The sequence below is a fragment of the Rhinoderma darwinii genome, chromosome 4 (genome assembly GCF_050947455.1).
Source record: "Rhinoderma darwinii isolate aRhiDar2 chromosome 4, aRhiDar2.hap1, whole genome shotgun sequence".
In the NCBI taxonomy this organism is placed as follows: Eukaryota; Metazoa; Chordata; class Amphibia; order Anura; family Rhinodermatidae; genus Rhinoderma; species Rhinoderma darwinii.
Window position 1 is genome coordinate 350,930,167 of NC_134690.1, and position 23,065 is coordinate 350,953,231.

At 41.6% G+C, this 23,065-nt stretch overlaps 1 protein-coding gene and 1 long non-coding RNA gene across 2 annotated transcripts in view; one reads left to right on the forward strand and one right to left on the reverse strand.

Annotated features, from left to right (window-relative positions):
* Positions 1-350: 350 nt before the first annotated feature.
* Positions 351-14,564, reverse strand: OVOL2 (ovo like zinc finger 2). The gene is made up of 4 exons (XM_075864491.1): positions 14,239-14,564; positions 13,119-13,372; positions 4,612-4,798; positions 351-956 (listed from the first exon to the last, which is right to left on the reverse strand). Exons 1-4 carry the CDS (start codon positions 14,336-14,338, stop codon positions 646-648), a joined length of 852 nt encoding a protein of 283 aa, XP_075720606.1. The 5' UTR covers positions 14,339-14,564; the 3' UTR covers positions 351-645.
* LOC142761305 (uncharacterized) overlaps positions 14,217-23,065 on the forward strand; it is a 65,300-nt gene continuing 56,451 nt past the window's right edge. Inside the window, exon 1 of the long non-coding RNA XR_012883598.1 lies at positions 14,217-14,811. This is a non-coding gene — a long non-coding RNA (uncharacterized LOC142761305). The remainder of the gene's footprint in view (positions 14,812-23,065) is intronic.

Genomic DNA, 23,065 nt, shown 5'->3' on the forward strand with positions numbered 1-23,065 from the left:
TGTAGAACGTTTACGGCCCGAAAAACAGCTAAAAACACTACGTTTGCACATACCCTTGCACTTGTTTGTAGCTTTTTAAATTTACTGGCAAATAAAATCTATTGGTTTACTAGAATTATTTTATCATTAAAAAAACAAAAAAACTTCACTCAGACTTTAAGAAAAATTATGGATTTTGGGGTAAAAAATAAAAAAAATAAAAAATAAAAAGACAGAAAATGTAAACCTTACATTTATTAAAAGGCACCAGCACCTAATATATATATATATATACATACACATAAAAGAATATTAAAAAAATCTTAGTATACAAAGTAAATAATGTTGTTTTTTTTACAATTGTTGGTACAGACACACTTGATATAGCTTTACATCTATTATATATCATAATATATACACAATTTTATTGTCCCAGTACCAAAAGCAGGGCATTAAATAAATGAGATGACATTTTTCTTCCAGTGTTTGTTTTTTAAGCTAAAAGTCAGTAGTTTTTTCTACGACAAATAAATTTATCAATGATAAATTTGTTGTATTAAAATAGGTTTCCCTCTGTCTTAGGAAACATAATAACATTAGCAGTAAAAATATATAAAAGTTCATATAACATGTAAACATGTACAAAAAGTTCTACACAAGCGCCTCTCATTCCACCTCTTCTTCTGGTTTGGGACTTCCCTGAAGCACAGATGTAATTTTGTTTTGTAGAAGAGCTGTTAGTTTTTTTGTGGTCTTTTTAAGGAAGGCACTGCCAGGGTGAAGATTGTAAACATGCAAATATAAATCCTCCTGGGAGGGTCCAGTATAACCGCATTCTTCACACACAAATAACTTGTCTCTCCTCTGCTTATATGCGTAACCCTGCTGCACCCCATGGATCTTCTTCAGATGAGATTCCAATGAGCAACGCTGAGTAAATGCTTTATTGCAGATGTCACATTTATATGGTCGGATACCTGGAAATAAATGTTAAATTAGTTGATAATATATAGACAATATATGAATGTGATTATTTTTTTATTTTTAATATTGTGGTCACCTTTATCTAGTGTGTTTATCCCTTTTATGGGTTAAGCCAGTTCTTTCATACGTTTTAGGAATGCAATAGAAACCGAAATCTCATGAATCTAGATCAAGTCTAATGATTCTGGTCAGGCTGCATCTCAAGGTTGCCACCACTGACAAGTAGTTGGATAAGCCACATTCTAGTTGAACCAACAAAATAACTGAGTGACTTGTCTGATCTGTGTTTACGTAACTAATTCACTTTCAATTGTACCCTCTAAAAGTGTAGATCTACGTGTTTGTTATTGGTAGAATTACGTTGTCCGTATTATCGGTCTTTAAAAATACCAAAAATAAAATAATCATTTCTGCCTGAAACAAAAATCATACCTAGAATTATAAAGCCAGTCATAGGCAAACAAGGCTTGTTGACAACGATTTTTTTTTGCCGACAATTAAGATGCCGATTTGTCTCTTATTATGCACATTCAGCATACACAGATCAGCCATAACATTAAAAGTACCTGACATATTAAGTAGGACCAATCATGCCGCCAAAACAGCTCTGATCCATCGAGGCAGGGATGCCACAAGACCTCTAAATGTGTCCTGTGGTATCTGGCACCAAGAGATAAGCAGAAGGTCCCGTCACGTGGGGCCTCTATAGATCGGACTTGTTTTTCCATTACATCCCAAAGATGCTCAATTGGATTAGGGAATTTGGAGGCCAAGTCAACACTTTGAACTCGTTGTCATGTTCCTCAACCCATTACTGTACAATTTTTTCAGAGTTGCCATTAAACTGCTGAAAGAGGACATGGCCATTAGGGAATACCGTTGCCATGAAGGGCTGTACTGCAACAATGTTTAAGTAGTTGGTACGTTTCAAAATATTAAATACATCCAGGATCCAAGGTTTCCTAGCAGAACATTGCCCAGAACATCACACTGCCTCTGCCAGCTTGTCTTCTTCGCATAGTGAATCCTGGTGCCATCTCTTCCCCAGGTAAGGCCCCATGCACACAACAGTCTCTTTCATCCAAAACTTTGGACCCATTAATTTCTATGGGCCACGGACACCTTTCTGTATTTTTACGGATGGGTGTCCGTTCCATAGAAATGATCTGTAAAATATAGAACATGTCCTTTTCTTGTCCATAATTACAGCACGGACTCCCCATAGAAGTCTATGGGTGCTTCCATAATTACGGACAGCTACGGATGTGCACCCGTAGCCATCCATAATTACGGAAGAGTTGCTAGGCGACGGCAGGTTTGCAGATCTTCCACATAGTTTGTGGTCTTATTCTTTTTGCGGATCCGTATATATGCACTATGGACGGTATTTGCGGATAAGTAGCAGATGACTACGGATCCGTATTTACAGATAGTATTTGTCTGCATGGGGCCGAGTGACGCACATCTACTTAAAGAACTGACTGTACACTTGCTGCCTGATCTATCCCAATCCTTGACAGGTGCCATTGTAATGAGATAATCAGTGTTATTCACTTTATCTGCCAGCGGTTTTAATGTTATGGCTGATCGGTGTATGCTTATCTGAGAGGTACAATATAATTACCACTTAAAAAAAATAAAAACTAAGTTACATTTTTACCCAGATTTGATGGTCAGTGGGTCAGAATTAAATCTATGTGAAATTTTCATTATTTAACAAATTAAAGCGGATCTGTCATCTAAATATGCTTTCCAATGTAAGGACAGTATATTAAAAAGGGACAGGTCCATTCTCCTATTAGCCAAAACGGGCCAAAAAAAATTGTGCCGCAAGTCTAATAGGAGTGATCAAAGAATAATTTTTACGTTTTAAACTTGTCTGCATGTATCTACTATCAGTGCTGGTTATCTCCACTCAAAAGTATATTTCATGTGCATGGTTTTATCTCTTGGGTGGAGAATTCGGGTATGTTCACACGCTTAACAAAATACGGCTGAAAATATGGAGCGGTTTTCAAGCAACTTGCGTTTTTTGCAGCTTTTTTTACAGCCGTTTTTCTATCGAGTCAAGGAAAAACGGCTCAAGAAGTGACATGCATTTCTTTTTACGAGGAGTTCTTTAAAAATGGCTGCGTAAAAAACGCCCCGTGGGAATGGAACGCCGTTTTCCCAGTGAAATCAATGGGCAGATGTTTGGAGACGTTCAGCCCCCGCATTTTTTAGCCATTTTACGGGCCGAAAAACGGCTGAAAATAGCCCGTGTGGACATACCCTTAAAGTACCTAGCAACTTAAAGCGTATCTCCACTTGTGATCTCCCACCGGACCTGAAAACTGTACGACGCCCGGAGAGATCCATTAATTAGAATTAGACCCATGCACGATACTTTCCAGGTACGGTTTCCAAAGAAACTGTATCTCCCAGCGTGCAGGAGCGTCTCCACCTCCGATATCAGGTTGGGCGGGAGAACACAAGTGGAGGTGCGCGTTAATGACTGATCCTACACAAGTACAGCAAAGTGCTTGTACCTTTTATCTGAGATTAAACTATAGTATCTGTACCATGACACAACCAAGGCCGTTTACTCAGACCCAGACTTTGAGCATTTAATGCACGCCTTGAGATGCAAGGAGCTGACAAGAAAGGCCAGCATTACTTATATATTAACCCTGTAATAAACAACTATGTCTTTGGCAAAATATATTGTTCTCAGATAGTGTTTTTTGTTTTTCTTCATTGAACCATAATATTAACGTGTCCACAGAAATGTCACATTACTTAGGTTCTGCATTTACAGAATTCATATTAAAAGTCTATGGTGAAAAATTGCTACAAAAAACACACACACACACACACACACACGATATGCATATAGTGGTGTCAAAAAACACTACCTCTGTGTGACTAGAAATTCATAATTCCAACAACTGGCTGGTGCAATATTTTATAGTCATACTCTTTTAGTGATATGGATGGGCTGGATTCACGTAGGACAGAAATGCTGCGGAATTTCACCCTTTCTACATTGAAAAGGGTAAAATCCCCATTGAATATCCAGAGCAGAATAAGCATGCTCCGATTTCCATCCGGAAAATGTTCAGCTGAATGTGCAGGAGATTCGTTCAAGTCTCATCCACATGGCTCGGACTGTAATCTGCAACAGATTATCCACACGGAAAATCCACAGCATTTCAGTCCCATGTGGGAATCCAGCCTTAAAAAGCAATTCAGACTGCCTCGTGGTTTGGTTGGAGGAAAGCGACTTTAGTTGCAAAACCGATCACGGATTAATGCAGTTGTTTTCCACGTTGATATAAAACCACAGCTTCACAAAAAAATCAATAGGGCCATACTGTACCTTCGATTCCACACAAAAAAAAAAGAAAAATTGCTTTCAGGCGATAATATCTTCATAATACAGTGTAGTACCGAGGCACCAAATAGCGGCGGCAAACAAAGTTCTTAATACTCATGGAGCCAAAGGGACTCTGTGTATTGCCATACCAACTCCTTACAGACGGCTCTACCATGTGCATTAGCCCTTACAATTTTACACCTGAGACACACATATGCCAGTGTGTGTTGCAAATGTAGGCGACCTGCAGAGGGCAGCAAAAGCACATATCTCATTGAGTAAAGCGTGCTTACCTGTGTGAGTCCTCACATGTCTTTTCAGATCGAATGTATCATTGAATCCCTTGCCACAGAAGGTGCAGAGGTGCCTTTTAACCTGGTTATGACACTTGAGGTGACGATTGAGCATGCGTTGCAAATTGAACCCTTTACCACAGATGTCACAACTATAATTCTCCTTGCTGAGTGTTCCAGTGGTGACCTAAGAAAATGCACAATGTATCTCAGGGTTAGAGAACAGTACCAAACAATGGAGCACATGTATCAATATAAGTGCTTATATAAAACACTGGGTGTTAATGGGGTGGCAGAGAGCAACATCATTACCACATTACTATGCAAAACATGCATGGAAAAACTACGTAAAAAACAAAACAAAAAAAACAAAAAAACACATTTAAAAGCAGTTTTGCCCCTGTGTGGTAATGGTATGGCCACACAGAGTATGGATAGATTTGTATATAAGTCTTAATAAAATAAAGTTAAAACAGAAAATAGGGTGACGTAAAACATGATCAATAGCTTTCTATGGAACTCAGAACGACTAGAGGGAATTTGAACTTTTTACACCTCCCTTTTCCAGGTCACACCTTCAGCCAGAATGCATGAGTAATTCCATAAATAAATAAATAAATAAATAAAAATTGCTGTGTATGCATATCCCTGTCATCCCTTTTGTAAAGTCCCTTCAAACTCACCTGCCCTATCTATATTTTAATATCACACACATTAAAATATAGATAGGGCACATGACCATTTGCAATATGACAATAAAATTCCTTTATTGTGGCACTAGACTGGGTTCCCACGAGTCGGATACACTGCGAAAAAACTGCAAGCGTATCCGACCTGAAACCCACAGCACCTTCTGTCCGAAAAACCGCACCACGTTGTGGGGCAATTTTTTTTAACGCAATTTCCGTAGCGGAAAAATTTAAAAAAATTTACATACTTACCCCCTCCCTCTTCTGTGTGTAGTCCAGCCTCCTAAGATGATGTCACAAACCTTGTGACGCTGCAGCCTGTGATGGGATGCAACGTCATCCCAGGTCGTCGGACTGTATGAAGGAGAGCGTTCTGGGTAAGTATGATTTATGTAGTTGCGATTGTTGTGGCGGAATCACTGCGAATCCGCCGCAAGTGTTGTAACACTTGCCTTTCTGTTGCAGGTTTTGCATCCCCATTGAATTCAATGCGGAAAACCCGCAACAGAAAATCAACGAAAACGCAGCAGAAATTGACATGCTGCGGATTTAAATTCCACAACAATGGCAATTTATTAACGTTTACGCTGCGTTTTTTACCGTAGCGTGAACATGAACCTTTCTAAAGCTCATCCACTTTGCTACTACTGTAACTGCTGCGGAATTTCTGCACAGAATTCCGTTGCAGAAATTCTGCAGCGTTTACGCTACATGGGATCCGGCCTTAAAGTGATAGGTGCTAGATTATCAGATGTTCTGGATTAGAAAAATCATAGAAAAATATACAAAATGTACTGGTAAGGGTAAAAAGTACCTCCAGGAAGACCAAATAAAATGTTAACATAAAAGATGCATCTCTCACTTCGTTTATTTTTAATGTTTACTTTTTTTTTTTTATATTATTTTATTAATCTCAGATTATTATTATTATTAATATTCTGCTTCAGGATTTGGGAAATTCCAGATAATTTATAGATTCAGACACCAGATACAATTATTTATTGTACTTAAAATATGTTTGTTCTGAGGTTATTAGTTTTTGTGATTGGAGCGCAACAAGATTCAAAGATACAAAAACCGTGTTCTAACAACTAATGATAAAATGTAGTGTTTTATTCCTAACTTTATCTTAAAGGAGATGAGGATTTTATTACTGTATTTCGTTGCCTGCAGACACCTCTAGAACTTTTTATTTTTGTGTGCCATCTCACAGCAGCTCTCCGCCGATTACTGCTGACACAATCTTACCAGCACTGCAATATTTTCTAGTGTTAGGACACCGGTTCTTAAAGAGGCTCTGTCACCAGATTATAAGTGCCCTATCTCCTACATGATGTGATCGGCGCTGTAATGTAGATAACAGCAGTGGTTTTTATTTTGAAAAACGATCATTTTTGAGCAAGTTATGAGCCATTTTAGATTTATGCTAATGAGTTTCTTGATAGACAACTGGGCGTGTTTTTACTTTTTACCAACTGGGCGTTGTACAGAGAAGTGTCTGACGCTGACCAATCAGCGACCAATCAGCGTCATACACTTCTCATTGTTCCAGCCCATTGTTACAGTGAGATTGTGCTGTGAAAGAAGCTGGGCTGGAACAATGAGAAGTGTAGGACACTGATTGGTCACTGATTGGTCAGCGTCAGACACTTCTCTGTACAACGCCCAGTTGGTAAAAAGTAAAAACACGCCCAGTTGTCTATCAAGAAACTCATTAGCATAAATCTAAAATGGCTCATAACTTGCTCAAAAATGATCGTTTTTCAAAATAAAAACCACTGCTGTTATCTACATTACAGTGCCGATCAGACTATGTAGGAGATAGGGCACTTATAATCTGGTGACAGAGACTCTTTAAGTAGGCAAATATTTTTGCAATAATGGCAATGATTCTATAATTATTCATTGTCCTACAAGTATTATTCATGTCCACTGACAACTTGATGTCTATGGAGACTAGACTTTTAACAGGTTAAGTTTCTGTCTGGTCCTATAGCCCCTTCCCCTGTGGAAAGCAGTGCCATAGGTGTTTATCTCCTTATTGAAAAACATGCATGTTCAGCTGAACCGAACAAACATTTACTGTGGACTCAGGGCTGATAGCTGTTGGCGAACAAACAATCGCGTGTCTATAGGTGGCCATACACTAGTGATTTTGATCAGCCGAAACAACAGATTTAGAGAATTGTCGTCTATTCGGCCATTTTTCTGTAACAAATGATCATGTTGGACAATGACAAACCCTTGAAATCTGTCTGAAACTCAGTCTGAGGTGTTGGATTTTTTTTTTCAGTCATTGATCGTGAACAGTCATTAGGACTGTACTAAAATCTTGGTTTCATATGACCAATGATGTGGTAAGGGCATGCGCCAACAAAGGACTTCCTGAATTGGAGGTTAGGTGGGCAAAACATAAAACACCCACTAGAAGTGTATCTTCGTGCACTTCCCTTTTATTCGAATGAACCACTTGTACATTTTTATTATATGCCATGTGCAAACAAATTTTCATTAAAAATGAATGTTTTCCATAAAAACATTTTCCAATCGTAAGAAATACGAAGTAATACAAGTAGCACGTGTTTGTTTGAAAAAGGCCAGACTGATGTCATAAATAAATTTGTATAAATTTCCCACCAAAGATTTTACGCAGACTGTTTTGCCAATTGATCCTGACTGAATACGATCGAGAAGTCGGCGATCGTTCAGCCATTTAAAATCACTAGTGTATGGCCAGCATAAGATTGCTTCAGCTCAGCGATTTTCTTAATACTATTGATCTCTGAGGAAATAGCAGGAAACTTCCGCACACACAGGCCATTTCCTTCTAAATTATCTGCCCCCTATGTAATTAGAAAGAAAACCTCTGCCGTCACTGATCAAAGACTCTGGCGCTGGGGCAATGCTAAACTACAATCCCCTGAAGAGATGTGCTAACTCGGATGTGACCAGTAACCGTTATAATACAGCTACATCATTGTGCTCTGCAATGTGAATTAGGCTATGTTCACACAGTTAAAAAAATACGGCTGAAAATACTTCGCTTTTTTCAAGGCTGAACAACGCCTTATTTTCAGCCATTTTTTAAGCAACTTGCGTTTTTTGCGGCATTTTTTAAGGTCATTTTTGGATCGGTTTTTATATTGAGTCAATGAAAAACGGCTCCAAAAAAGGCTCAAGATGTGACATGCACTTCCTTTTAGGAGGGTTTTTTTTTTTACGCTGCCGTTTTTAAAATCAATGCATTTTTAGCAGTGGGAGGCGATTTTACGGAGTGGTTCTCCGTTTCAGCTTATAGAGTGGTCCCCCTAATAGGGCATATAGACAGCGGTTTTCGGAAGACAGCCTCTTTAAAGATATAATGTCAACTCTTGCATTTATTGGTTGTACAGGTTAAATATACCCTATTATGTTCATATAAGCATTTCATTAATATTAATTGTTTTGGTGAGGATTCGGAAAAAAGACATTCCGCTATTTTTTTGCGATGTCCACTGTGCACATTCTCTTTATTGTGTGGGTTGCAACAGTTATTCTGATATCAAATATATTTATGTTTTATTACATTTAATAAAAATGTTTATTTTAAATACATTGTGTATTTTCCTTTTGTCATTTCTTTTTATTTTTGCATTTAGTCCTACTTTGGGATTGGATTGGATTGGGGGGGGGGGGTTGACTAGATAGAGGCTTTATGCACTACAATTAGATTTTTACGGCCATTTTTGGAGCGGTTTCCCATTCTGTAACACCTTTTTTCCCATTGAAATCAATGGGCAGATGTTTGGAGGCGTTCTGCTTCTGATTTTTCGTCCATTTACGGCCATGAAAATAAGCCGTGCGAACATACCCTTATACTCCATGAGTAGGAGCCTAACACGTATCATTTATTTCTTATGCCTTTTTAATCTAGCTAAAGCACCAATGCTTACACCTGTAGGTCCTATTTTTAGGCTGGATTTACACACAGTTTTGCTGCATTTTAATGGTGTTTTTAGTGTGAATATTTTAGTGTGGTCAGATGTTATATTAAAGTCTGCGTTTTGGCTTGGGGCACTTTTGTTGCGTTTTTATAATCAGTAAAGATTATTTTTTTTAGACACAGCTTGTTCTGGGTGTGGTGTTTTTTCCATCCACACACAATGTAAACACTGCGAAACTTAAAACTGGAAATTCTGCAGCGCTATTGCAAGAGAAATTGACTTGCTGCGGATCGAGAGTCCACACAAGTCAATTTCTGCACTTCTTTTTTGTGTATTTTTTCTGCAGCTCGTGGATGATCCTTGAAATCCATTGTGAAAAATCTGCAGCTAAGTCACCCGTCTGCACATACCCATAGGCTTCTCTACTTGACTTAAAAGACGTTCTGAAGAGAAGAGGATGTTACTTCTCTTCAGAGCGCCCAGCTAGTAAAAGTATTAAAAACGCCCCGATGTACGCACATAATACACGCCCACTTGGACTTTTAAACACACCCACTTGGACTTTTGCAAGCCTCATTTGCATAACTACAAAAATGGTCATAACTTGGCCAAAAATGCTCGTTTTTTAAAAATAAAAAAGTTACTGTAATCTACATTGCAGCGCCTATCTGCTGCAATAACAGATAGGGGTTGCAAAATCTGGTGACAGAGCCTCTTTAAAGGGTAACTAAAACTTTTTTTAAAAAACTTCTGACGTGTCATAGTGACACGTCAGAAGTTTTTAAATCGGTGAGGGTCCGAGCAATGACACCCCCACCGATCACAAACAAAGCGGCAGAATCGCACAGGTGAGCACTGTGCCGCTTCATTTCTGTCCGGCTTTCCTCGGAAAGCCAAGCAATTGGTGTATCGGCTCAATAGAAAGTTTATGACACCAATTGTTTGGCTTTCTGAGAAAATCTGTTCAGAAACTAAGCGGCTCGGCGCTCAATGAAAGGTGTTTGCTCTCGTCAGCCGCACAATCATTCACTAGGACAGACCCATTTCGGTCAAGAGGCCTTTTCTACATAGTTTTTACCGTAAACTACAACTGTGATCGAACCGCAGCAATAAATTATGTTTTTATATGCGGTAATCGTGCGGCTTTCTGCCACACTATATTCCACGGGTGTATTTCAGATCAGTATTGGTAAGCCAAAACCAGTAGTGGAACATGAACAGAAAAAGTATAATGGAAAGATTTGCACTCTCAGTGGCCTAAAGGCATCTTGGATATGCCCGAACAGATATCTTTATCTGACCAGTATTCCAAATACTTTTTACTACTAAGATGCTGGTTGTTAAAGGGGTATTATTATAATACCCCTTATTATTGTTCATTGTATACTGAAAAGTTTTTACAATTTACCAATATACGTTCTGCATTAATTCCTCATGGATTTTAAGATCTCTGTTTGCAGTCATTCAGTAGGAACCTTCATTATTTACTACCAGTGGTATATTGTACTGTAACTGTTAGGCTGGGTTCACACAACCTATTTTCAGGCGTAAACGAGGCGTATTATGCCTCGATTTACGCCTGAAAATACGGCTCCAATACGTCGGCAAACATCTGCCCATTCATTTGAATGGGTTTGCCGACGTACTGTGCAGACGACCTGTCATTTACGCGTCGTCGTTTGACAGCTGTCAAACGGCGACGCGTAAAATGACTGCCTCGTCAAAGAAGTGCAGGACACTTCTTAGGATGTTTTTGGAGGCGTTTTCTCATAGACTCCAATGAAAACAGCTCCAATAACGGACGTAAAAAACTCTGCGAAAAACTTCTGAAAATCAGGGGCTGTTTTCCCTTGAAAACAGCTCCGTATTTTCAGACGTAATTGCAGTTATCGTGTGCACATACCCTAATGCGTCTTTCGACTTTGTGATCATCACATGACCTGGACAGTTTGTAATCCACCAGAAATAATGAAGGTACCTATCGAATGACTGCAAGCAGTTCTTGAAATCCATGAGGAATTGGGACAGAAAATATATTGGAAAAATGTATCACTTCTCATTATATAATAAATAAGCTTCATTTTCTGAAACGGTAAAAGATATCTATAAAGTGGAAAATCGCTACGGTTGATGAGCAGTGCCGCACTTGTAGTTTCTCCACCACCCGGTTACACATGATTTATTCCAGCGTGTAATAAGTGACAACCAGGAAAATCATTTCATACTGTCCCTATTCCTGTCTGACAAATTTCCATCAGTCTAAGCAATTGTTTCAATATCAGACCGAATAATATTTAGTTGATCAGCTTTTCCAGTTAGATTGCAAATAAGACATGACCACATGCTACAGCGGCCTCATTTTTTTGGGGGCTTTTTCTTCAGGCTTATATTTTTCCCATTGTAGTCCAAACCGCAAATACGGCAAGTTGGTGTTTAAAAGAAAAACGTAGTATACATGTAACAACTATTGTCAAAAATGCAAACTCATTCAACTGAGATCATGCATCAATATTTCTCCACTAGAAAAATGGTGAAATTGTGTCATAAAATGCGGCGCCTGAAACGTAGGCACATTTATTAACTCAATAGCTCCAGCATTTTAAAGAAATTATTTACACCTTAGGCCTTATTCAGACGGCGGTGTTGGAGTCTGTGATATACGGACCGTGTGTCGGACATATTTCCCGATCGACCACAGTTCAGGAAACCGGGCTTCTAGCATCATAACTATCTAGGATGCTAGGGGTCCCTGCCTTCCCGCAGGAATACGGTCCCATACGGAAAACATGATTACAGAATGCGAAAGTATTCCCGTGGAGAGGCAGGGACTCCTAGCACCAGCACCCTGAACTGTGGTTAGTCTGGGAAATATGGCCTACACACACACACGGTCCGTATATCACAGACTGAACACAGCCATCTAAAAACAGCCTTATTAAAGAGGATCTGTCACTAGGTCAGACTGGTTCTCTCACCTGACTAGCGCTATCTCCTTGATTCCAGCGTTTTTTCCATAGACCCCCCCCCCCACCAATTCCAGATATGGCCACTTTTGTGTTGGCACCCTCTATGCTAATTTGCAGTAGTTAGCCAGCAGGGCGTAAAGTACTCTCAATCTGCCTCACGCTGATTGATCAGCACCAGAGGCAGGGAAGCTAGCTCCACCCCGTTGGCTAACTACAGCAAGTTATTATATAGGGAGCCAACACAACAGTGGGCCAGATCTTTTTTTTTTATTTTTTTTAAAAAAGCGCTGGAGACCGTGGTATTCAGGTCAGTTAACCAGTTCAACTTACATGACCTAGTGACAGGTCCTCATTAAGGACTGGTGGAACATTTGCAATATTTATCATACAGGTATGCAAAAATGACAGGATAGACTTGCTATACCCAATTCCATCCAATTTAAGGTAAGAGACGTATAAAATGCTCTGCAATCAAGATGGCGCCATTTTTGCCAACAATGAAAAACAGAAACAATTTTGGAGGATTGACCCCCCCAATATGGTTTGCAAATTAGTTTCAAATTAAAAGTTTCCAATAAATAAAACAATGTAAAATTATTTTGTACGGTGGTTTTCAGGAATCCAAGACCTGTTTTCTTCAGTGAATTGTTTTTCATAGCAATCAATACGATACTAAACTTAAAAAGTATATCCTACTGACACTTGCTGTGAAATACAATCTATTGTTGCCTGTTATCAGCCAGTTCAGACTGGAAAAATGGTGACTAGTGTTTTTCAATGGCATCGAACAATCCCTACCCCCTATGATTACTACTTTATGTGAAATATCTCAAATTAGGGAAACTTCCTAATTCAAAATATCTTCCTGCTATCTACAGGGGGGGGGGGGCGAGCATTCGGCTGGTGGCCCATACATAGCACAAACATACCTTAATTTTGGATCTGACAGATGAGGTCTTAAGATCCAGAGCTTGTTCCTCTGCATTGTCTTCACTGCTTCCTTTTGCTTCCGGTGACAATTCATCTTCACACTGGTCAGTGCTGTTGGTGGTGGTCAGGCTGCCATTACAGAGGCTGGAGTCACTGCTGCCCCTCTCAGGACTGTCCCCTACAGGGTCACCATTGCTGCTGCTGTTACTCAGGCTGTCCTCAGTCACATACTTGAAGATGCAGTCAATACTGTCTGGGGACAAACACAAAGGTGGAGGTGAGCAGATAAGCTGCACAAAAGCAGAGCATCACCTGCAGGGTTCTGTTAGTCAAAGTGTGGGTGGTTGTTTTTTTTAGTTAAATGAAAGGCAAATATGTAAAGCTGATCCCTTTTCCCCAGAGCAACAATCATTAGAATGGGAGGGGGAGGAGGAGGCAGGTGAGGGCTGCGCTGTTTGAACTGAGGGTGTAGTCACAGTGTAAGTCTCTCATTAACAAGTCAACGGCATAAAACAAACACATAGGAGCTGCAGTGATGGCGTGGACTTTCCGTTAGATTGTGAGAGAAGAAAGACAAACACAGAGCAGATAAAAGGCTAAGCTCAAACCCTGAGCCCCCAGATCCGACCCAGGGTCCCCGTCCCCCCCCTTTATCCCCAGCCAGGTCATTCCCCGCAGTCCCGGCATAAACGGATCCCATTGTTCCAAAGACAAACACAAGATCCCCCAGCATGGCACCTGCGCCACTTGTGCAAACAGCACAAGTCCTGGAAACTTAACAATGGAGCTCACACAAGTTCTGCCCAGACTCCACTGCCGCCTGCACATACGCTAATCACAGTCCGACGTACATAGGAATACATATATAATGCGCGTGATAACGGATTGCAGCGGGAGCACCGAGGTTTCGGAGCGGTACACGTATTACGGACGTATGATAGAAGTGTATACGTGAATAATTCATGTATCTATGAGAGAAGTATATATATATGGATCGCTGATTTTACTTATGAAGGAAGTATACAGTAATTGGAAGAGGGATGTGGAAAATTATGAGGTATATATTATATATTTAATGTATTATCTGTTGCATTCCGTACGCATCTTCTATTCCCTCACCTGGGATGTAGGTGTCCGCTCTCTCCTCGTCGGGCAGCTCGTCCCAGCTGCGGACAACAGGCGGTGGTGTCCTCCTCTTCACCAGGAAAGCTCTGGGCATGGTGATCGGATGGATTCCAGAGATCTACCAGGGAGGGCACGTCTCACCTGCACCTGGAAGGTCCCGCCAGAAGTTTGTAGTTGTGTAATAATAACCAGGATCCCTCCCGTGTGCGATGCGGAGGAGTATGGAGAATATAACAGATCTCAGGTGTTCTCCGCTACCTGTATCCACACTTCAAAAACTTCCGAGAAAAGGAGCAATAAAGAACCGCACCAGGAACTACAGCAGTGCGCATGCGTGCTGCAAATATAACGGTGTCAACAAGCTTCTTACCTGTCCGACCGGTTGGAGCAGCTCAGTCCCTGCCCTTCCTCATGAAGCGGCTGCTGAGTGTCTGCACAGGAATGTAACAAAGCCCCACAGCCACCAAGAGCCCATTCATTCCTGCAGCCCAAGGCGCAGACACGGAGTCCACCCCGACAAATGTAATTACCGGGTGATGGGCGGTACTGGGAGAAGGACAGGGACAGGTAAGGGTCCCGAGTAGTGGCAAGTGCCATTTTATTACATGAAGATGGTTACAAGACACTGCTGTGTGGGCAAGTTGTGTAAGTGGCCACTGAGTGATTCCTGAAGAAAGAAACTTTTCAAAGAGTATTGAATGTGAAACACTGTAAATACAATTACATCCACAAATATATACAGTGTCTAAATATATACCGCTCTGTCCACCATATACGATTCTCTTCCTTCACTTTATACTGAAAAACATTTCCAGAATTGTCCCATTGGCTTCAGTTGGATTTCGGTGTCATCACATGACTTCCCTTATGTTCTGTTCCATTAGGTTTCTGTTGCGTTTGATGGATCTATGGGGTTTCTATTAAAGTCAATGGTTATCCATAAACTTCCGTTTGGGATCGGTTGAAATTGGATCAGAGACGTAAAACCGGCCATACACTAGAGCTTTTGCATGGAAGAAAAGACAGATTTAGATAATTTTCTGCCGCCTGTTGGTGCCTTTTCGTGACCAAAGCGAGAAATCCGTTTATAAAAATTTATCTGCCATGTTGGATTTTTTTGATTGTTGTCAGAAACAGTTATTAGAAAGTCATTCATGGCAAATGACAGATCTGCATCCCATCAATAGATCATTGCAGAGATTGATTGGTGATTGACTATGAAGTACAAGTCGTTCAGAAACGGTCCGTCTGTAATCACTAATGTATGGCCAGCGTGTGATCGCTAGATAGATAAGGAATGGTTGGGTCAGGTATGGATTATATTTTACATAAAAAGTAATGGGAGAGATAGATGGATTGATAGATGTGGATTGGGGTGGTTGGCTAGATAGAGGCTTTATGCGATAGATAGATAGATAGATAGATAGATAGATAGATAGATAGGAGATTCCGCCCAGTATCAATTATACAATATAGTAATCAATAATAATTACCTTAATAATCATATGATATAACACACATTATGTAAAATTTACAGACAGTGATATAACCAGAATTTATTTGATACATACAAATCTAAATAGCTCTTATCTATTATACAACAGAAAAGTTTATAAAACAGTATCAGGCCCTGTTCACACAGTTTTTTTGCAGGCAGAAAAGTATGTAATTTTGAGGCAGATTTTGACCTGCCAGCAGAACATTTGCCGCGTTTTTCTCCCACAGCCATTGAGCGCCGTGGGCAAAAACCACCGTGAAAAACGCGATCTCTGCCTCCCATTGATATCAATGGGAGGCCAGAGACGGAAACGACAAAAGGGCATGCCGCTTCCTCCCGCGAGCGTTTTTTACCGCTCGCGGGGGAAAAAAAATGCAGCTGCATCCTTATTGATATCAATGGGAGGCGATTTCAGACTTTTTTTAGTGCTGTTTCTGATGCAGTTTCCGCGTCAAAAACAGAGCCAAAATACTCTGTGTGAACTAGCCCCAATAAGGCATAATTATTGATCCACAGCATCTGGTGAAAATGGTAAAATGTAAAGTGCGTCTATTGCTCACCACATCCTGAGACCGGCTGTTCCACATTTTACTAAACTATAAACACCGATAGCGGCGTTCCTGTGTCATAATGTAGTGTCAGAAGCCGGTTATCTCAGCGCACATAGCACAAAAATACATAGAGCGCCCATCGTACCTCAGGGAATGTAACTTATGCCCAAAAGATCAAGAGGGGACAGTCAACCGTGTTTAGGCTGACGGATGTTCACGGATCCCATAAATAATGTGATCAACTGACCAACCCATCGTCCTATGACCCCATATAATGGGTATATTTTTATGGAACGATAGGCAAGTTGGTAGTGGGGCCGATCATTCCCTACCTGGCCAGTACAGGTTTTTCTCTGCAACTCCGGTGTTGCAGTTCAGCTCAGCATAGAGCTATAAAAGGTGTTCACTCTGTGCATTTGGTGAAGTGGAAAGAGACCTGTTAGGATACGTTCACACGGCTTATTTTCGGGTGGCCGAAAAATCGGAAGCAGAACGCCTCCAAACATCTGCCCACTGATTGCAATGGGAAAACGGCGTTCTGTTCTGACAGGCCATTTTTTTACGCGGCCGTATTGAAAAACGGCCGTGTTAAAATACGGCCGCGAAAAAGAAGTGCATGTCGCTTCTTGGGACGTTTTTCATTGACTGTATTGAAAAACAGCTCCAAAAACGGCCGTAAAAAACGCGAGTGGCTTAAAAAACACTTCTGAAAATGAGGAGCTGTTTTTCCTTGAAAACAGCTCCGTATTTTCAGACGTTTTTGAGTTTGTGTGTGCACATACCCTTACTCTATCAGGAGACAACTATACTGAGGTCTGCTAGCCTCCTGCTGGACATTTGCACGTTGTGTGAGTTAACACACGGGTTCTGGTTTTGTTTTGGGTGGTTGGTAGTATACCACTTGTATAGTGAGGGAAAACGTGTTTAGTTAGGCTGGATTCACACGAGCATGTTCGGTCCGTAAAGGAAGGAACGTATTTCGGCCGCAAGACCCGGACCGAACACACTGCAGGGAGCCGGGCTCCTAGCATCATAGTTATGTACGACGCTAGGTGTCCCTGGCTCGCTGCGGGACAACTGTCCCGTACTGTAATCAGGTTTTCAGTACAGGACAGTAGTTCCACGGAGAGGCAGGGAATCCTAGCGTCGTACATAACTATGATGCTAGGAGCCCGGCTCCCTGCAGTGTGTTCGGTCCGGGACTTGTGGACGAAATACGTTCCGTCCTTTACAGACCGAACATGCACGTGTGAATCCAGCCTTAGTGCTCAGCCGAGCAGAGTTTAGATTATGTTTTATGCCTGAAGTTAAGGGGTTTTACTATCAGGGACATTTATGACATATCCACTGAAATGTCAGCTGTGGGTCCCACCTATCTCTAGAACGGGGCCCCCTAAACCCCATTCTACCACTCTGTGCTACGGCTGATTCCCGGCCATGAAGAAGAAAACAGCGTAACTTGCTGAGCTACGCTGTTTCCATATGTCCCATAGAACTGAATGGTGGTTACGGAAACAGCGTAAATCAGCGAGCTACGCTGTTTTCTTCTTCATGGCCGGGAATCAGACGCGTCAGCCGTAGCACAGAGTGGTAGAATGGGGTTTAGAGGGCCCCTTTCTAGGGATAGGTGCGGGTCCCAGAGGTGGGACCCACAGCTGACATTTATGGCATATCCTGTGGATATGTCATAAATGTCCCTGATAGTAAAACCCCTTTAAGGATGTACGTTTATTTTTGTTTTCCGTCACCAAATAAAGAACAGGAAACTATTCTCGAGAGATCACGCTGTGACGTCACTCACTTCCTGCCCCAGGTCCTGCATCGTGTCGGACGAGCGAGGACACATCGGCACCAGAGGCTACAGTTGATTCTGCAGCAGCATCGGCGTTTGCAGGTAAGTCGATGTAGCTACTTACCTGCAAACGCTGATGCTGCTGCAGAATCAACTGTAGCCTCTGGTGCCGATGTGTCCTCGCTCGTCTGACACGATGCAGGACCTGTGAGTGACGTCACAGCGTGATCTCTCGAGAACACGGCTGTGTCTGCACTGCCAGAAGCTGGGCGTTCTGAAGAGAAGTGGATGATACTTCTATACACAACGCCCAGCTAGTAAAAGAAGTAAAAACGCCCCGATGTACGCACATAATACACGCCCAGTTGTACTTTTACTTTTAAACACGCCCAGTTGTACTTTTGCAAGCCTCATTTGCATAAATACAAAAATGGTCATAACTTGGCCAAAAATGCTCATTTTTTTAAAATAAAAACGTTACTGTAATCTACATTAAAGCGCCGATCTGCTGCTATAGCAGATAGGGGCTGCAAAATCTGGTGACAGAGCCTCTTTAAGCTCCTCTTCACTTTAGAGGGTGCAGTGAGAAGGATCTGGGGGTTTGGGACCCCCGTTCTCATTATAGGTGGGGGCTGCCAGCAATCAGAAAATGATCACCTATCTTGTGGATAGGTGATTTATGATTGAGAAAAAAACCTTGACTAAGCAGCAGCCATTATCAGTACATGTGCTATAGGTGATCACTACAATAGATGACCTACTCATGGTAACGTTTCAGTCTGAGCATCTATCTAAATAATCTCTTGCACAACCATTATTATCTCACTCTGGGGCTTTCACACACTATACAGTTTTTAAAATCTCTATGTAAAGGAAAGATAACATTTAGTAATACGCCACCCTTTTACTATAGCAGGAACAAAAGGGACATTGACTGGGTACTCTTGTTTTTAGTGTATTGTATTAACACAGGGAGTCAATGATCTATCTGCCAAATAATAGCCCCTGTGTACGTGAAATGCAATGCGATTAAATTGTCCTCATTGTTCAGAGTCAAACTAATATATGTGGCCAGAGACCTCAAGATTGGATCCGACAAACCATCCAAAAGTTAGTATTTAATCCATGTACGTGCAAAGTTATTTTGCAACAATAGGAAGTAAACTACCATTATGGCAAAGACAGTTTTGAGTGATCAATAAATATTACAACTGTAACTGTAAGGGTATGTTCACACGTACAAAAAAGCTGAAAATGACAAAGTGGTTTTCAAGGGCGTTTTATGAAGCTGAAAATAAAAGGTTGGTGTTTTTTTTTTTTTTCATTTTGAAGCTTCTTTTGAGGCTTTTTTTGACATGCTACTTTTCACGAGCCGTTTTTTTAATTGTAAAAATACATCTCATGTGAACTTCCCAGTGTATTTCCCCATAAATTCAATGGGAAGCTGTTTGTAGGCGTTTTGCTAGTGTTTTTCCAGGTGTATCCTCAACTGGGTCAGTGTGACACTAGATAAATAGATAGAGAGGAGGCGATGGATAGCTTCTAGGGAAGAATACCTCCATACATACAGAATCTGATGAAGCAAGCTGCAATTTTATTTTTTTTCAGACATAAAAATCCTTTGTCTTAAATCGGAGACATATGGAGGTACATTAACGGCATGTATTGTGGCTCCATACAATTCGTAGGTTGTACGGATCCATAATACAACAGTGTGCATGAGCCCATAGATGAGTGACAACAACCCCTGTAGCGGTTGTAAGGGTATGTTCACAGGGCAGCGTCCGTAACGGCCGAAATTACGGGGCTGTTTCCAGGAGAAAACAGCCCCGTCATTTCAGCCGTAACGGCATGTGCAGGCGCTTGAACGCCGCGTCCATTACGGACGTAACTGGAGCTGGTTTTCCATGGAGTCCATGGAAAACGGCTCCATTTACGTCTGAAGAAGTGACATGACACTTCATTGGCGCGGGCATCTATTTACGCGCCGTCTTTTGACAGCGACGCGTAATTATACGCCTCGTGTGAACAGACAAACGTCAGCCCATTGCTTTCAATGGGCAGATGTTTGTCAATGCTTTCAAGCCGTAATTTCAGACGTAATTCGGGGGTTAAAACGCCCGAATTACGTCCGTAAATAGGCCGTGTGAACATACCCTAATGGTGATCTCATTGGTTGTAACTTTGCTATCCCAGGAACAGATGTACGAAACGGCTGGATGTCATGTTATAGGACTTCACCGTAGAGGTCAGCTTAGAGACTTCTATTTGGAGGTGAATTTTTTTTATTAATTTTGTTAGGAAATGCTCTTTAAATGTTATTGACTTGACATTTTCCATATCTGTTATACCCTCTACTGCATGTTATCTATGCACTGTTTAAAGTATAGACTTATGTATTTGTTCTATGACCGGTCCGTACCAGAAAAGCATGTTAGTTGCTTATTTTACATGTGAAAACTTCAAACAAAAAGCCGTGAAATAGAGAAAGGGGATTCAGTACGGTGACTGTGCACAGTGCGGGTGGTGTCTACCATTCAGTCTACAGTAGGGTTGCAATATGAAGGGCCGAAGCCTATTAGCCATAGATATATTCATATAAAGATACAGGACAGTGAGTATTATATTGCCTTATCTCAGAGGCGTAGCTAGGTTCTCCAGCACCCGGGGCAAAGATTCAGTTTGGCGCCCCCCCCAACCTCTTTCCCGACATCTCCTTCCCCCTCGCCGTGTTTGTTTTCTCTACCAATCGACGTGTCATTTCTTTTTATGTAACGCGAGCATAAAAACATTTGTACATTTTACAAGCAATATGGTTCTATACACAACACCAGAATAGCGCTCAATACATATATACAGCACCAATACAGCTCAATTTAGTGCAACCCCTGCCGTATAGGTATGTACGCCGTAAAACTACAGCTCCCAGCATGGCCCGAACAATGTTAAGGATATGCTGGGAGTTGCTGTTTCACAAAAAATAAATCATATCATAATCACACCACCCATCATCTCGTTGCAGATCACACAGTGACTACATTACTGATTAGAGGCAGAATAAACATTTACATTAAGTGACTCACCGGTGACGTCTCAGATTCTAGTTCTTTTTCTCCATCCGGTCCAGACCACTATGATGACTTCTCCCGGTCACAGCCCATTTCTACAGTTTGCCGCTCACATGTCTTCAGCTTCTCACTTTGCCAACATTTCTGCACCTATAAATAAATATAAAGTTATCATTATACCACACACTACGCCCCTAAATATAATAGTGCCATATACTGCACCTCTAATTATAATAGCACCATACACCGTGTCCCACACACACACACTGTGCCCCCTGTAGATAGTGCCTGCCATATAGCCCACCCCTGTATATAGTGTCCCACAAATAACTCCCCCTATAGTGCTCTACAGATAGCCCACCCCTGTATATAGCCCCCTGTATATAGTGCTCTACAGATAGCCCACCCCTGTATATAGCCCCCCTGTAGATATCGCCTACCCCTGTATATAGTGCTCCACAGATAGCCCAACCATGTATGTAGCCCCTCTGTAGATATAGCTCACCCCTGTATATAGTGATAGTCGACCCCTGTATATAGTGCTCCACAGATAGTCCACCCCTGTATATAGTGTTTCACAGATAGCCCAACCCTGTATATAGCCCCCTTGTACTATATACAGGGGTGGGCTATCTAGTGGAGCACTATATACAGGAGTGAACTATATGTACAAAGGGGGCTATATACAGGGGTGGGCTTTCTGTGGAGCACTATAGGGGGAGCCATTTGTGGGATACTATATACAGGGGTGGGCTATATCTACAGGGGGACCATGTCTACAGTGCTGGGCTATATACAGGGGTGGGCTATATACAGGGGGACTATATCTACAGGGGTGGGCTATATCTACAGGGGGGCTATATCTACAGGGGGGCTATATACTGGGTGGGCTATATACTGGGTGGGCTATATACTGGGTGGGCTATCTATGGAGCACCATATACAGGGGTGGGCTATATACTACATAGCCCCCCTGTAGCTATAGCCCACCCCTGTATATGGTGCTCCATAGATAGCCCACCCCAGTATATAGCCCACCCCAGTATATAGGCGCCCTGTAGATATAGTCCCCCTGTATATAGACCACCCCCTGTAGATATAGTCCCCCTGTATAAAGCCCCCCGCGTGTAGATAAAGTCCCCCCTCCGTAGATACAGCCGCACACTTTTATTACAATTTAAAAAAACAAAAAACTATTCAAACTCACCTTATTCCCGCTCCCACGCCGTCCAGCAGCCATGGAGACCTGCTCTCTTCTGCGCAGGTCTCCAGGGGGTTGAACGCAGCGTCTATGAAAGACGCTGATTGGCTGGGCAGGAGGACTTTCCCTGTCAGTCAGTCAGCGCCTTTCATCGACGGAAGCTTCACTGGTACAAAAGGTACCAGTCGCTTCATTCGTGGAAAGGCGCTGAATGGCTGGGCACGGAACGTGCCCGGTCATTCATTGCTTCTAAATGTACCTGTGTCCTTGCGACACAGGTACAATTATAGTGCTGGAGGAGGTGGCGCTGGCGCCCCCCTCTAAGCTGCGCCCGGGGCACATGCCCCGCCTGCCCCCCCCCCTAGCTACACCCCTGCTTATCTATATCTTCATTTTATAGGACCAGTGGTTGCCAACTGCAATATTAGCATTAAATAAAGCCACCTTTAGTCCTCCTTCTCACACACTTTTTTTTTTTGCATTTTAAAACATTTTTAAAAAATACAGTTTCAAGCAATATTTTATGGTGTGTTTACATGCATTTTCGGTGGCGTATTTTATTTAGTGAAAATACATGTAAACGCTGTGTGTGACTCCTCCCATAGGCCCCTGACACACTTAGGGCATGTTCACATGCAGTGACCAAAAACGTTTGAAAATACGGAGCTGTTTTCAGGCGAAAACAGCTCCTGATTTCAGACGTTTTTTTAA

Coding starts and splice junctions, on each gene's coding strand:
- OVOL2 (XM_075864491.1), bottom strand. CDS start 14,338: ATGCCCAGAGCTTTCCTGGTGAAGAGGAGGACACCACCGCCTGTTGTC. Junction 13,373..14,238: donor AGCGGACACCTACATCCCAG/GTGAGGGAATAG, acceptor GTTTGTCCCCAG/ACAGTATTGACTGCATCTTC. Junction 4,799..13,118: donor CTGTCAGATCCAAAATTAAG/GTATGTTTGTGC, acceptor GCATTTTCTTAG/GTCACCACTGGAACACTCAG.